Genomic DNA, 15,222 nt, shown 5'->3' on the forward strand with positions numbered 1-15,222 from the left:
GCCTGAGTTTTCTTTTGCAACATGGCTAATATGGAAATATGTTCTATATGATTGCATATGTATAATCTATGTCAAATTGTTTGCCTTCTGAAGAAGGGGAGAAGAGAGGAAGGAAGAGATTTTGGAACTCAAAAAAAAAAGTTTAAAAAAAATTTGTTTATATGACTTCCTCAATTGTAAAATTGGGATAATAACAGCATCCGACTGACAGGGCTATGAGGATCAAATGACTTAATCCCTATAAAGCATTTACATAGTGCCAGGCGCTTAGTAGATGCAATAATTCCCCTTTCCCTCCCCTCTTCCCTTCATGGAACTGAAGCCCAGTTGTAAGGAGTCTGTTGCTAGCAAACATAAAAAAGCAAACTTAAGTCCCATGACTCAAGAAGATGAGCACCATGGACAAGCCAGGTTTCTGATTCTGTTCTTTATATATGGCATTTTATGCATCTTGACTCAAGAGCTTCATCTTGAGAAAGTCAGTATCTGTGAGCGATGCCCTAGCAAAGGCAATCAGGGCAGCTTTGGGCCAATTTGTGGAGTCCTTAAAGAGACAACAAAGTGCAGCAAAACAAATGATCACTTCACAAATAAACCCCAAGGCATCAGGTCAGGTGGGCTATAAATGCACTACACCACATTAGCTATCCCAGGAGGATGATGCTGAAGTAGTCCAAGTGCTATTGACAATTGAATACAAAACTGTATCTGCTTGAAAAAAAAGTTCTTGTTCAGTTCTGCATACATACATTGTATCTAGGATATACTATAACCTATTTAACATGTATAGGACTGCTTGCCATCTGGGGGAGAGGGTGGAAAGAGGGAGGGGGAAAATCGAAACAGAAGTGAATGCAAGGGATAATGTTGTAAAAAAATTATCCTGGCAGGGTTCTGTCAATAAAAAGTTATTTAAAAAAAAAAAAGTTCTCCTCCAAGGTTTTGTCCAAAAAAAAAGATTTCCCTTAGTCTTAGTCTCTTATTTCTTCAGCCAAGAAATAGATTGTTCAGGGGGGACAGCTAGGTGGCACAGTGGATAGAGAACCAGCCCTGAAGTCAGGAGGACCTGAGTCCAAATCTGGCCTCAGACACTTAGCACTTTCTAGCTGTGTGACGCTGGGGAAGTCACTTAACCCCAATTGCATCAGCCAAAAAAAAAAAAGATTGTTCCCATCCATTCCTGGATAAGCTGGCAGGAAGCCCCAAAACTGCCCACTTAGATCTAAGTCTCCTCAGCGAAGGGCAGTCTATCCTGCCACCAGGGACAGAGGGGTCTTGGTTATCATTCTCCTTATATAAGTGATCTGTTTTTATTCATTGTTGTTCAGGGCTTTCAGTCATACCCAACTCTTTGTGACCCCCTTTGGGCTTTTCTTGGGAAGTAGTTTGCTATTTCTCCAGCTCATCTTAAAAATTAGGAAACTGAGGCAAACAGGGTTAAGTGACTTACCAAGAGTCACACAGTTCGTCAGTGTCTGAGGCCAGATTTGAACAAACACCTAAAAGGTTATGCATATGGACAGGAATCTGAGAAATCCCAAGAATTCAATTAAAAAAAAAATCAACTAGATAGGCAAATGAAGTTCCCAAGAATAAGAGCTGTAAATAAACTTTGTCATAGGAAAACTGTAAAGGATGGAAATCTTGAGAACTCTTAAGGAATGGAGTCCAGAGACAAGAACAGGAAGAAGATTTTATGGGGCTCTTTAGACTGAATTGGCACAAAAAGTTTTTAATGTTTTAGTCTTTCAGGGATGCTTAAAGAATTAGTTTAACAGCTGTTATCTTTTGTGGTACAAACACCTATGGAAGCAAATTTTACAAATGAATATAAACTTTATGTAATAACAAATGTCAATAATAAGGAAACATTTTAATACCATTTAAATAAATATTTTAAGCAAAAATCCAATTTGATTTGACAAGTATTTTTAAATTCAAAAGGATCCCCCTTCCCCCCCCATTACATGTAAAGACGATTTTTAATATCCCTTTTTTTTTTCCCCTGAGGAGTGAAATTTAATGAAAGTAAATCATTTCTTTCTCAGGCTATGGACAGAATTTTCAATCATCAGTCTTTTGGAATTTGACAAGCATTTATTAATGCCCAAGAGGGCCTTGAAGACACAAATACAAAACAGAAAAGTCTGTTTCTATCTATCTATATTTGAAGTATTAAAAAAATACTTTTAAAAGTACAATAACAAAAAAAAAAAGTACCATGACTCAATTTTACCTGTATAAGTAAGAACTTCAGACCAGACTTTAATCATAAATCTGGTTAAGGATAACTCCTCCCCAGCCATTATTAAAAGAAGAAAAAAAAAATCTCTGACATCATCTCATAAAAGATATACCATCTTTCATTCCACTGTATTTGGAATAACATAACCTTTTCCAAGAGAAACTCCTGTTTTCAGTGCTTCAGGCCAATTTTGAGTCTCCACATATGTTGACAGGATATCAAACACTGTTAAAAACCAGAGAATAAACTTAACTGACAACAAAGAGAGGAGAGATGATTGATTTCAGAGAGAAAGCATAATTTTCTGGGATTTATTTTTTTTATTATTCCCTCAGTCTGAGCAATGTGTTACTTGAAGGGTCCCCCCCACAAGATACACCTATTGGGCTTTAATTTTTTGCATGCAGATAATAATCATAAAAGGAATGAATTGCTCTTGATTAACATCAAAAAGCAGAATGCATAGAGAAAACAAAATCAACACTCTCCAAACATAGTATAATGACATTTCACTTCCCTAGAAAACTGAATTAGGTAAAATACAGGCAGATATGAGGGCAAAAACAGAAGAGGCCCCAAACAGTCTAAAGAAATGGTTAAAAAGCCCACAGTCTGTGGTCAGCCTACTTAACTCAGAGAAGAGCCCCTTCATTATTCTTACTTTAGAGGAAATTTTAACAAGCTTACTCATCTCCTTTCTGAGATTATAACATATATGTGAATTAAAGGGTGAACTGTGAAACTAGCAGGTACATTTTAGGCAGAAAGGAGTGACAGGGAGGGGACATAAAAGCACAGTAATATGGAAAATCTATGTACATTCAAGCAACTCCATACAGCTCAGGAGTGTCACTACATTCTAGTCTGGTACAATAACTGATATTTATAATGATGATACTAAATCATCAAAAGAATTTATGTTCACTATTATTTACTTAAGAAGGCAAAGAATTATATGACATATTCTTCAAAGATTCCAATAGTCAGGGTTAAAATGAAAAAAAAGAATGAGAGTTAAATTATGGTTAAATGGAAAAATTCATTTTTGTGTAAGAACTCATTCTTTGATAAGGTCAGACACCTAGGGTGTTAAAGTTAAGCACTCTTACTATGCTCTGATAGAACTATTTTCAGACTAATTTCAGAATATATGACACTCCATTAATGCTATAGGGAATCTTTGTCTGAACTTAAAAATTATTATAAAAGTTTAAAAAAAGAGTAATCACCTTGATTGATTGCCAGTATCTCTGAATGGTAGTTCTTGGCATTGGCATTTTTAACCATATACTCCTGGATTGGCAAGCGGGCAGTTTGAATTAAGTTTTCTTGAGCCTTCTGATATGTCAGTTTCTATAAATCATGAATCATGTAATTTAAATGTGTCATATTAAGTCATAAGTAACTGATATCAGAAATGCTAAAGATTCTGGAAATAACAAAAAATACCATATTAACATTTGTCAAATGTAAGAAAGAGTTGAATTTATTTTTATTTCCATATCCAGTGGAAATACCTTGTTAATTTGGAGGCCAGTAATGTGATAACCTCAGCTACCTGGAACACTAATGGGAAATACAAAAAAGATAACAAGCTTCTCAGCTGCCAAAATACATGTTGAAAAATCCATGCACTAAAGCTCAAGCTCATAAGAAACCCTCCTGGCTTAATTCAGGACCAATTTATTCTTATATTGTGCACAATTTTAACTTGCATGTATACACACACATAATACAGTAAATCCCTACTTTGAAGGAATTTACAACCCAGTGTCAGTTCCCTGCTAATTTAAAATAAAAATAAGATTCCATATTGAAGAGTTCTTTTCTTCCCACACTATTATTGTTTAGAATCTGAAATGCCAAAATGAGGGATGTACAACCATGGAAGAAGTGTGTAGCACAGGGCAGGAAGCTTTATATAAATCTTTATTCCATGTGCTTGCTTATATATTGCTGAGGTGAGAAGCAAAGGCAACTTGTAAAAGCTACACATTTTAAAGTAATAAACAAGATTACAGACTGTGTTTGAATGTTGTATTCCTCAAATAAAACTAATATTAATGATGTGAGAAAATAGTAATTCCCTTTAGTGATCAAATATTCTGCAAGAAGCCTAATCATATTATCTAAAAATGCCACCAAAAGGAAAAACTATGTAGCATTCAAGCTTTAATGTCCCTGAATCCTCCTAAGTATGTCAATAAAATCCCATTAAAAAAGAATTTTAAAAGACTTCAAAATTTTGATTTCTATATGTGTGGAAGTTACATTTGGAAAGGGACCTGGCAATTGTTTCCAAAGATGGGAAAAAAAAAATAGGGAAATGTTTTGTTTTGATATTCTATTTCTTGATAAATTATAAGAATTTTTTAAAAGCCAGCTTTAGTAAAATGCAGTACTGTCCTTACACATGGAAGTACTTTTGAAAGTAAAAGCTGGTGGAAAAAAATGAGTCTGTTTTTGCTATTTTGACATACCACCCACCTGATTCAAGGTCTGAACAGGTAGACTTAGGATTTCTGACACTATCCCTGACAAGTGGATGACAGAATTGTCTAGAGAAGTGTTCAGTTATGGCAAGAAATACTTTTGTTTCTTACTCTAAAATCAGGTGGCACAGTTAGTACAGGGATAGGCCTGCAGTCAGAAAATTCATCTTCTGAGTTGAAATCTGGCTTCAGACACTAGCTATGTGACACTGGACAAGTCACTTAATCCTATTGCCTTGGTTTCTTCACCACTTAAGCTGAATTTTGTTTTCTTTCTCATTTTTTTCCCTTTTTGATCTGATTTGATCTGATCAAGATAACGTATAAATATGTATACATATATTGGATTATATATTTTTACCATATTTAACAACAGCAAAGAAAAAAGCTGAAGAAGAAAATGACAAACCACAGTAGTATCTTTGCTAAGGAAAAAAAAGAGGGGTTCCAAAGAGTTAGACATGACCAAAAAATGACTGAACTACACCACTAAACAACACTCTAAACTAATTCTTCAGACCTTTTGCGAGGCTGAAGACTTGCAAAGGTTAGTTTGAGAAATACCAGTTCATATCTTAGAATGTCCACTCACCTTTTGAATGCTTTCATCCACAAGTCCACCAATGATATAAACCTTATCCAAATCAATATCTTCAAGTGCTATCAATAAAATAAAGTAATTAATTTAGGTCAAATTCACAGAATAATTTTTTTCATTAGCATTTTATTTTTCCAAATACACAAAAAGATAGTTTTCAACATTAGTTTTTGAAAGACTATGTTCCAAATTTTTTCTCTTTCCCATTTCCCTAAGAAAGCAAGCAATCTTACAGGATAATTTTTAAACAGAACAATTCACAACATTTAGTAGCAGAAAAACCAATATGGATAAATTTTTCAAGATAGCTACCTGTTGCTAAGTAAGATATTGATTTAACCCAACTTTACATCACATGCACTTAGCTTGGAAGGGAATGTAAGAGTTCACTCAGTCCAACCTCTGACTCAATGCAGCAATGCCTTTTACAGCATCTGTGAGAATCTGCTTAAATATGACAACATTGCCCAATAGAGGAAACCATTCTACTGCTGGGCCACTCTATTGCTTTTAAAGTTCTTTATCTTGAAATTAAATTGGCTTTCCTGAAAATCCTGCCTTTGGTCCCCAGTGTGAAAACTGAGGTGCTTTTAAACTTTCTCCTAAGAGATTCAATTTACTGATGTTTCTGGGTGATTCATGAAACACTGAGAATCATCACTTTCTGACTGCTCCTTTTTGACATACTCGGCTGGCTTAGTTCAAGGCCGACAAGTTACGATTCAGAAAGTGTATACTGAAAACCATCATTCTGAAGTGTGTAGGAGATCAGTGCAGGAAAGCTGCAATTAATGGCTTGTTACTATCATGTCTACCACTTGCCTTCTCCATTCATCTCAATTTGTGAAAAAGAAATGTGGCAAGTCATTATAGCATAATCCATCACATGCACTGGTTGGGGAACCTTAACACAAATGAAGTACATACCATGCTCTGAATCAGGTGTTAAGTACACAAGGCTTTCCAAAGGAAATAAATCAAGATAGTCTTCTTCTGTTGTATCCATCTGAAAAAATGCAAGATTTTTAAATGTGTTATCAGTTCAAAGACAACAGTGAAGTCATACTTTTCTACCACAAGTCTAGGGTTATAAGTAAATAAAGAGGGAAATTTTTTTATAAGGTGATTTGGCAAAGGTGATAATTACTCATGTGGGATTCTTTATATTAGGTAATCTCAAGTTAAGTGTCTTGCCTAAGAGCTGGGAGAAGAATCCAGGATTTCTGACTCCTAGTCAAACCTGAAATGAATTAACCAAAGCAAACTATTTCTTATTAAAGCCTTTTCTTCTCTGTCTTCTCAATTCCCAAAGAGTTTTTCTCTTTACTCTAGATTCAAGCTTCTTAATTATATATTGCTACAAATAAGAGAAAAGCTATAAATTTAAGGACAAAATCTTAATGTTACTTCCTTCAGGTCCTAAATTAAACAAAATTTCAAAATACCTTCTTGAATCAAGCATTTTGTTAAGTTACCAAAAACAGTGGAAACAATGAACATATGTTAAGAAAATGTTGAGGGCTGATGAATATCAAATCTATCCTCCACTTGCAATAATTATGAGATAATAAGTTTCATATTTACCTAAAACCAAATCTGAAATAATTTTTAAAGATTGTTCCAAGTATTTAATTCACCAACATCCCAAAATCAATTTCTCAGAGTACTCTGGAAAACACTTTATATGAAAACAATTCATATATACATATATATACACATATATACATATACATATGTAAAATAAATTGAATGAATGAAAAAATATTTTTCAAATGTTTACTATTTTTAAATGTTTACTGGGTGACATGCTAGAAACATACAAAAAAAGCAAAGTCTCTGTCCTCAAGGAACCTCCATACTACTGGGAAGAAAGCCATATACAGGAGTGATGGTCAGGCCCTGGGATAGAAAGATGGTAGGTGGAGCCTTAGCAGAATAGCTTGACACAATAATGTAAGAAGAACAAAAATCAAGTCTGAATGCTATGTATGTTAATTATAAAGATCCAGAGCTTGGATCTGCTGAAAAGATGAGAAAATATACTTGTCTTCTTTGTGAAGGTGAAAGACAATGGATATGAAATATCCTATTTTCTATCAGACTAATATTTGGCTTTGCTGAAACACTTCCATTGTCTTTTTTATATGGTTTGCTGGGTTACGGAGGAGGAAAGGACATGTATGGAAATGAATATGATGTAAAAAACAGAAGCTATGAATACAATTGTTTCTGAAAAAGAAAATTTCCATGAAGAAACTTACAAGATAGTTAGAGAATCCATCATTCATTCTTAAACACTCTTCATATAAAGGGCTATCAGTTGCAAATCCAGTGAGGCAGATCCAGAATGGCTTCTTGGCTTTTTTATTTGAACCATACAACCTTCGGATCTGCGCAGCCAATCGGCTTAATTCCTTCAAAGAGATGATAATATTTCCCAGTGCATAAATGTTACTTTACTATGTTATTTATAAACCAACAAAATGCACAGAAACGCAAAAAGCATGGCATTAAAGAAACTCTGAAAAGGACACTTGTTTACAGCATGAGAGCTTGAAAGAAGGCCTTCCTTGTTTAGCCTCAGCCAATACTCATTGGCTACTCAAATTTTCTGCTGCTTCAAATTTTCTGCTGCTCTGCACATGTCTGCAAACGTCCATAAAGTGCCATGGTATTGGTTTTAGAGTTTCAGAGAAATTTTAGAGAGTAGAAGAATTTGCAAATATAGAATCTATAAATAATAAGAAATGACTACAGAATTAAGAGAAATTGGAAAAGACTTTCTATAGAAAGTAGTATATTAGAACTACAAATTTAACAAGAACAGAAGTTCCTGAAATTCTAATATTTGCTGTTGGTTCTAGGCTTAGATAAAGATTTAATGATTACATAATTTCAGTAATGTTATTTATAAATAAATAAATACATCTAGTTAGGGAAAAAAACTGCACTTTTAGGGCTCTTTTCATCCAAGGAATTCAGGTTTGAGTTCTTTAAAGATGTGTTACTGATCTTTTTGACATTTCTACGAAGTAGTTGAGTCATATTTCCAAGAAACATGAGCCGCATTTCAAAGAAACTAGGCCCAAAGAGGCATTGTTAGCACTTGGTTAGAGACACCACCTTACCAGGAAGGTTGAGAACTTGCCTGTTCCCTCCACCTGGAATGCCCTTCCGTGTAGTTCTCCAAGAATTCAATTCAGCAAGCACCTACCATGCAAGGCGCGATGCTTAGCTTTTATAAAGATGGCACAGTCTTTGCCCTCAAGGAACTGCCATTCATAGGGAGATCACCTGCTTATTTTATTACCTAGGGAAACTAATGCCCAAAGACTCTATGACTTGCCTCAAGTTATAGCATTGCTGAGCTACAAACCTGAATCTTCTGGCTCTAAATTTCTCACTCTTTATATTGTACCAAGCTTCCTCAATTCATTTCTACTGAACTACAGTTACCAGAAGAAAAGCAGAGTGAGATTTCTTTGAGCCTGTGGTTGTCATAGTATTTTCTGAAGTGACCTCACATGCATATTGGTGATTTTCCTTTCTAGTTTTCAGGATGTACCATATTGTTTGATTGATTAGTTCATACCTGAACAATACTCATTTAACCTATGTATTTTCTCCATAAGGCACATCACAGCTTTCATGCCCTCAGGAACACTACAGCACATCTGCACTACACTTGGGGGCCATTTAAAACCAACAAAATGCACAGAAACGCAAAAAGCATGGCATTAAAGAAACTCTGAAAAGGATACTTGTTTACAGCATGAGAGCTTGAAAGAAGGCCTTCCTTGTTTAGCCTCAGCCAATACTCATTGGCTACTCAAATTTTCTGCTGCTCTGCATATGTCTGCAAACATCCATAAAGTGCCATGGTATTGGTTTTAGAGTTTCAGAGAAATTTTAGAGAGTAGAAGAATTTGCAAATATAGAATCTATAAATAATAAGAAATGACTATAGAATTAAGAGAAATTGGAAAAGACTTTCTATAGAAAGTAGTATATTAGAACTACAAATTTAACAAGAACAGAAGTTCCTGAAATTCTAATATTTGCTGTTGGTTCTAGGCTTAGATAAAGATTTAATGATTACATAATTTCAGATCTTTGAATTTTGGACTAATTCTTATTCTCTAAAATTATCATGCTAACTTTTCTCATAGCATAAGTTTTGGTGGTTAAATTTTCCCATAATTTTTGTATGAGAACAAAGGGCATTTTTCTAGCCTTTTCCTTACTTTAAAAAGTGTATTAACACTCCACATATCACCTATCTTAATATTTTTGAATATATTTTGAATAAGTTAGAAAGACCTAGGGTTAAGCCCTAAGTTTGACACTTACTAGCTGCATGAACTTGAGCAATTTACTTAATCATTCTGGGGGAGTGCTGTGAAATGGGGATATACTTACCCCAAAGAATTACTGAAATATTTCTTTATTAATTTTGGTTGTGAATGTCAATTTTAAAAAGTTATGATAAGATGGCTACAATTATCAAGTAGTATTTTATATGTTAATTTTCAATCTTCCATTCTTTTGGTTTTTTCCTATATATTTATGGTTTCATCAATTGCATCCACTAATGCCTTATAAAGGTTCTTCCCTATTGTTCAACCTTAGAACTCATTCATTTATTCATGTAGGAATAGTATATCTGAATGCAATGTGAAAAGCACCATTTATCTTTCCTCCCCAAACCAGCTTGTACTTATTTGTTTTCAAATTTTTTCATTCAATTTTCAAACTAGCTATATTCAATCAAAACCTAAAGAAAAAAATTTCTCACTCCTCTTGTATTATCCACACCACAAGTAAAAATTACAAAGTTAATTTTAATATAGGGCCCACATTACCTTTTTAGTCATTCGATCTGTCATACTCAAATCTATGCAAATTTTGGGTCCTGAACTTTTGGCTGCCAAAAGTCTCTCTTTGGTCATGGCTTTCAAAACTCGTTTGCTCTGCTGAGGGCTCATACCTGAGACACAACCATAAAGAGAGGGCAAAATGTCCACATCATTGAAGACAATTTAACAAGGAAAATCTGGCTCCATTTCCCTTTCAACTAAGTACTTTCAATATGTATGAAACGAAACTTTAAGTTCAAGAAAAGATAATCAAGAGAAACATGGGTATGAGTCTTTGTTAGTTTTAGGGTATAAAAACAAAGATACTCACTGGACAAGACATTTTAATCTATAACTGATAAAGCTAAGTTGATGCTTTGCTCCTATTTCTTTTCTACTTATCACAAAAAGAGGAATAAAACAGGGAGAGTAGGCACAAATTCATGTGGACTATCTATATTTTTACTCATTTACAATGTTTATCATCTAACTAAACCTGGGAAGGTCACCAGCCCAGATACTTAATTAAAAGAAAACCTCAGTTTTATTTTGTTTTGTATTCCTTTTCTATTTTTTCTTATTTTTTTAAAAAATAAGATAAATTAAAAGAAAAAAAAAGAATACCTCAGCATATCTACAACAAGGTTTGTTGGTACCTGCATTTTCTGTTCGCTGTGCTTTTCTTCTCTCTCTTTCCTGTTTTCTTTTACTCTTCTTTGCTGCAACTATTTTTTCCCAGTGCCTCTGTTTCCGCAAGACATTTTTCTTATGTTATCCAGAAAAAAAATTTTGAAAACCTCATAAGCATAAAAAATTCAAAGTTATAACTATTAAAGTTTAGAGATAATAAAAGTTCCTTAACATTTCAATGTTAAACTTAAATATTTAAAAATCAAAATTTCAAATATTTAAAATTTCAACATTTCAAATTGAAATATGAAATGGGAGTAGCAAACAAATTATACTACTCCTAAGGAAACTGTATGTGGAAGAAGCGAGAGTTATAAACGAACATGGAACATGGATTGGTTTAAGATTGGAAAAAGAGGGGCAGCGAGGTGGTGCAATGGATAGTGGTCCTAGAGTCAAGAGGATCTGAGTTCAAACTCAGATTCATACTTACTAGCTGTATGACCCTAGCCAAGTCATTTACCTTTAATTGCCAAAAAAAAAAAAAAAAAAGTTTGCAAAACATACAATAAGGCTGTATGTTATCACCTTATTTATTTAGCTTATAAGCAAAGTACATCATGGGAAATGCCAGGCTGGATAAATCAAAAAGTAAAAAAATCAGAATTAAGATTTCAGAGAGAAATATCAACAACTCCAGATTTGCAGATGATCTCACTGATTTATCCTATTTATAGCTTGTGTCTAGTTATTTGCATGTTATCTCCCCCATTCAACTGTGAGCTCAAGAGTAATGAATGTCTTTTGCCTTTTTTAGTATGCCCAAAGCTCAGCGCACTGTCTTGCACATAGTAGGAGTTTTAATGTCTAATGATTATCAACTATCAGCTTCACAACTTATGAGAGGTAGATGAGGCAGATTCTGTCTCCAATATGAAAATGGTAAAGCTGAAATGCACTTTTTCCAGACTTTTTAGTCTAAGATTCCTTCTAGTATATCCCACTGTGTCTGTTCAGTTTTCCTCATCCAAAAGATTTCTTTTTTCCTTCATACAAATGGAACTATCTGGTAACATCAATCAAATGGACATTCCTCTGTTCATCTACAAGTATTCCCTCTCTCTTTGGAGAAGGGGTGTTTTTGCTTGACCTTTTTATTTCTAAAAAGTTCAGTACTAGGCACTGTACATACCGAACACCACATCTCTCCATCCATCTGCAAGGTTCTTGCACTCTCAACCTCAGTATCAATCTGCAAAAGCTGGAAGCTTTCAAAGGCCAGTTCTTCATCTCCATGCTCCAGGCTGAATTCTTGCCTGTTTAGCAAGCAGGATTCAGCTTGAGGGGAAGATCCTTCCAGTTTGTGCTCCATATCCTTAATCATGCTTCTTGCATTTTCTATAGAATACAGTTTTCAGAAAGAAAACAATTTTCAAGACATTGCATAAAATCATTGAAACTGGTATTTAATTTCTGTACCAACCAGCCTAGCTGAAGCAACAAGGCACTCTGAGGGAGGGAAAAACAGGAGACAGTACACGTCAAGCAAGTTAAATCCTTACGAGGACTCCGTATCCTGACAAATGCAGCCCAAACCACCAGATCTGTTTCCAGTCCAATCAGGAACTAGTGCTGCAGAAGTTATACTTATATGGCTAATATTTAAATAGCATTTACTATGTGCCAGGCACTACATTAAGTACTTTATATTTATTTTTTCATTGAATCCTCACAATTCTTGGAGGTAGATGGTGTCATTATCTCCATTTTACAGATGAGAAAACTAAGGCAAACAAGTTAAGTAACTTGCTCAGGATTACATGACTAATAAGTGTCCAAAACATGATCTGAACTCAGGTCTTCATAGTTCCAGGCCTGGCACTCTGTCTACTACACTACAGAGGACCACCACCTTGCCCTTCCCCCAAACCCTTTAGTTCTGTTTCCAGGTCAGCTGGAACTGGAGAGGAGGCCAGTCAAATCCATCAAATACCAACCACTTGCCAGCCCCAGGGCAAGCCAGCCAGCCCAGAAGCAGAAGGGCACCCTGAGAGACGGCAGACAGCATGTATCAATCCAATCATCACCACTGCCACCTTGACCACCATCTCCCCTCAGACGCTGATGGAGGAAGAACAGAACTTTGAACCCAAAACCCTTGGCAACAGCATTGTTCCCAACTTAATTACCCTCAGCCACGATCCTGGGGAATAAATAACCCCTGCCAAGATGGAGGCTTGCAACTGCTTCTGCGTGGGCAACATCCACTACTGAAGACCTAGGAAAGAAAGTTCTTACTGCTCATTTTTGACCCTGTCAAATGGTTTAACATGAGAAAATGATATGATTTTTATCAGTGGAAACAACATGAAAGAAGAGACTTTGCTGCTGTATGCTAAGTATCATGGCATGTTTCCATTTGCCATTTAGCTGAAACCTTCCCTAAGTGTGGTGTCTGTCCTCTATTAAAATGCGAGCTCCTTGAGAATAGGAAATAACTTTTTTCTTTGTATGTGCCCAGTGCTTAGCACATATGTAATTGCTTAATAAATTCTTCCATCCCTCATCCCTCCCTTCTTACTTTCCTCTTTCTCTCCTTCCCTCTTTCCTTCCTTTCTTCCTTTCTTCTTTCCTTCCTTCCTTCCTTCCTCCCTCCTTCCCTCCCTCTCTTCCTTCCTTCCTTCCTTCTTTTTTTTCATTCTTTCATATGTCCAGATTATTTTGTGAACACAGCCAACCAAAGAACATACTGTAGGTATACATTGTAAAAAATAAGCAGTAACAAACTTGTCAAAAACCTGACTACTGAACACTAAATGATGCATATATTCTTATTTTTGAAAGGGTCTCACTTCATTTCCTAATATATCCATCCTCTTCCCAAAGAGCAACCTCTTGTAACAAAAAACATTTTAAAGGGGGTGGGGAGGGAAATTCAACAGAACTAACCAATAGATTTACCAACAAGCCTGCAATATTCCACATAAATAATCCCCATCTCTAAAAGGAGGAACTTTAAATACTAATATCTATGTTCCTATCTAGCTATACACACACATATATAAATACATCTACATCTACAGACTACATGTATGTAAGTAAACTCTTTCTCTGCCACTTTAGGCACTTACCTCTGGCATACACCTGCCCCCTCATATTGCTGCCCCCCCTTCTTTTCTGTTTTTCTTTCTCCCTTGGGGTTAGCTGGTTATGATGAAAGTCCATTACACTAGGAAAGCCAGCCTCACTGCTCCTGCCTACCTTTTCCCTTCTTGAGACAGGTTTTAAGAAGACAAATAATTCAAAATAAATGGCAAAAACCAAAAAAAAAAAAAAAAATTAAAAGGAGCAAAATTATACAGAATAAATATATCCCTGAACAGATAGATCCCACTCCTTTGCAAAGGTGAGAGGTTCACGGTGGTGATATTTTGGAGATTTTTTTTTTTTTTTTGATGTGATGATCAGTTTTGCTCATTTTTTCTCTTCTTTTTTCTTTCTGAATAAATATTATTTGTTACATAAGAAGTCTCTCTGAGAAAAGATGGGGGAGAAACTACTGAGAAACTCGGATCATGAAGAAACACGTTTCAATAAAATTTAATTTTGAAACATATTTTTACATATATATGTGTGTATATATTCCCTCAATGTCTGTTTTAACACAGAAATGTTTATGTATACATACATGCATGTGTACATATACATCTACATGGTACACAAATACATACACATATATACGCATACATGTGCGTATATGTGCATTTGTGTGTGTGTATGAGGGGGAAAAGTCTCCAGCGGTGAATGGTCTAATTCAATCTAGCAGCCTTGAGCACAAGCTTCCAGGGAGCAAAGACCGGGCCATGTGACCTACCAAAATGAAAACTCCCCCCAACGTCCATGAAACGCAAACACCAGCAGGAGGCGCCAAACTCCGGGGAGACTCACCTTAGCCCCGCCCCCTATCCGCTCTTTAGCCCTGCCCACTTCCCTTAATTCCCACCTTTATCTTACCTAAGATAGCACCGGAAGGTAGCCTTGACATCCAGTCTTCTCGGGCTTCCGCAAGAAATACGAAACCTCCCTGTAAGCCCTGGGACACAAAAACCTCCACAATGTATGGTCCTTACTACAAAACCAAACATATGGTTTCAGCAGCAGTTAAATCATCATCATACCTCCCTCCACCCATTCTCCCTCTTACGTAGCTTCCGGCCCCTGAGCGCCTCCTGTGATGCGCATTCTGGGAGTTGTAGTTCAATACGTGTTTGTTATATTTTCTCTTACTGGGTAAAATAGCAAACAAACATAGCTCTAGAATTGGATGGTGATTGAGCGGTATTTTAAAATGGCTTTAGAGATTATTCTTCTCATTTACAAGGGACGAATTTTGTTCCTAGA

The 15,222-nt window shown here is 35.5% G+C and overlaps 1 protein-coding gene across 3 annotated transcripts; it reads right to left on the reverse strand.

Annotated features, from left to right (window-relative positions):
• Positions 1–2,077: 2,077 nt before the first annotated feature.
• On the reverse strand, positions 2,078–15,018 carry TRMT10B (tRNA methyltransferase 10B). Of its 3 annotated transcripts, XM_051995896.1 has the most exons (10): positions 14,836–15,018; positions 13,011–13,099; positions 12,014–12,219; positions 10,848–10,956; positions 10,198–10,322; positions 7,597–7,749; positions 6,263–6,341; positions 5,330–5,397; positions 3,475–3,598; positions 2,078–2,470 (listed from the first exon to the last, which is right to left on the reverse strand). In XM_051995896.1, exons 1-10 carry the CDS (start codon positions 14,964–14,966, stop codon positions 2,364–2,366), a joined length of 1,191 nt encoding a protein of 396 aa, XP_051851856.1. In that variant the 5' UTR covers positions 14,967–15,018; the 3' UTR covers positions 2,078–2,363. The 3 variants fall into 3 exon arrangements, with proteins under 3 accessions (XP_051851856.1, XP_051851861.1, XP_051851868.1); XM_051995901.1 differs by lacking the exon at positions 13,011–13,099 and having other exon boundaries at positions 14,836–14,927; XM_051995908.1 differs by lacking the exons at positions 12,014–12,219; positions 13,011–13,099 and having other exon boundaries at positions 14,836–14,930.
• Positions 15,019–15,222: the final 204 nt, after the last annotated feature.

The sequence above is a fragment of the Antechinus flavipes genome, chromosome 1 (genome assembly GCF_016432865.1).
Source record: "Antechinus flavipes isolate AdamAnt ecotype Samford, QLD, Australia chromosome 1, AdamAnt_v2, whole genome shotgun sequence".
NCBI classification, from domain to species: domain Eukaryota; kingdom Metazoa; phylum Chordata; class Mammalia; order Dasyuromorphia; family Dasyuridae; genus Antechinus; species Antechinus flavipes.

Coding starts and splice junctions, on each gene's coding strand:
- TRMT10B (XM_051995896.1), bottom strand. CDS start 14,966: ATGTTTGGTTTTGTAGTAAGGACCATACATTGTGGAGGTTTTTGTGTC. Junction 12,220..13,010: donor CCCCAGGATCGTGGCTGAGG/GTAATTAAGTTG, acceptor TGTATTCTATAG/AAAATGCAAGAAGCATGATT. Junction 7,750..10,197: donor CAGATCGAATGACTAAAAAG/GTAATGTGGGCC, acceptor ATCTCTTTGAAG/GAATTAAGCCGATTGGCTGC.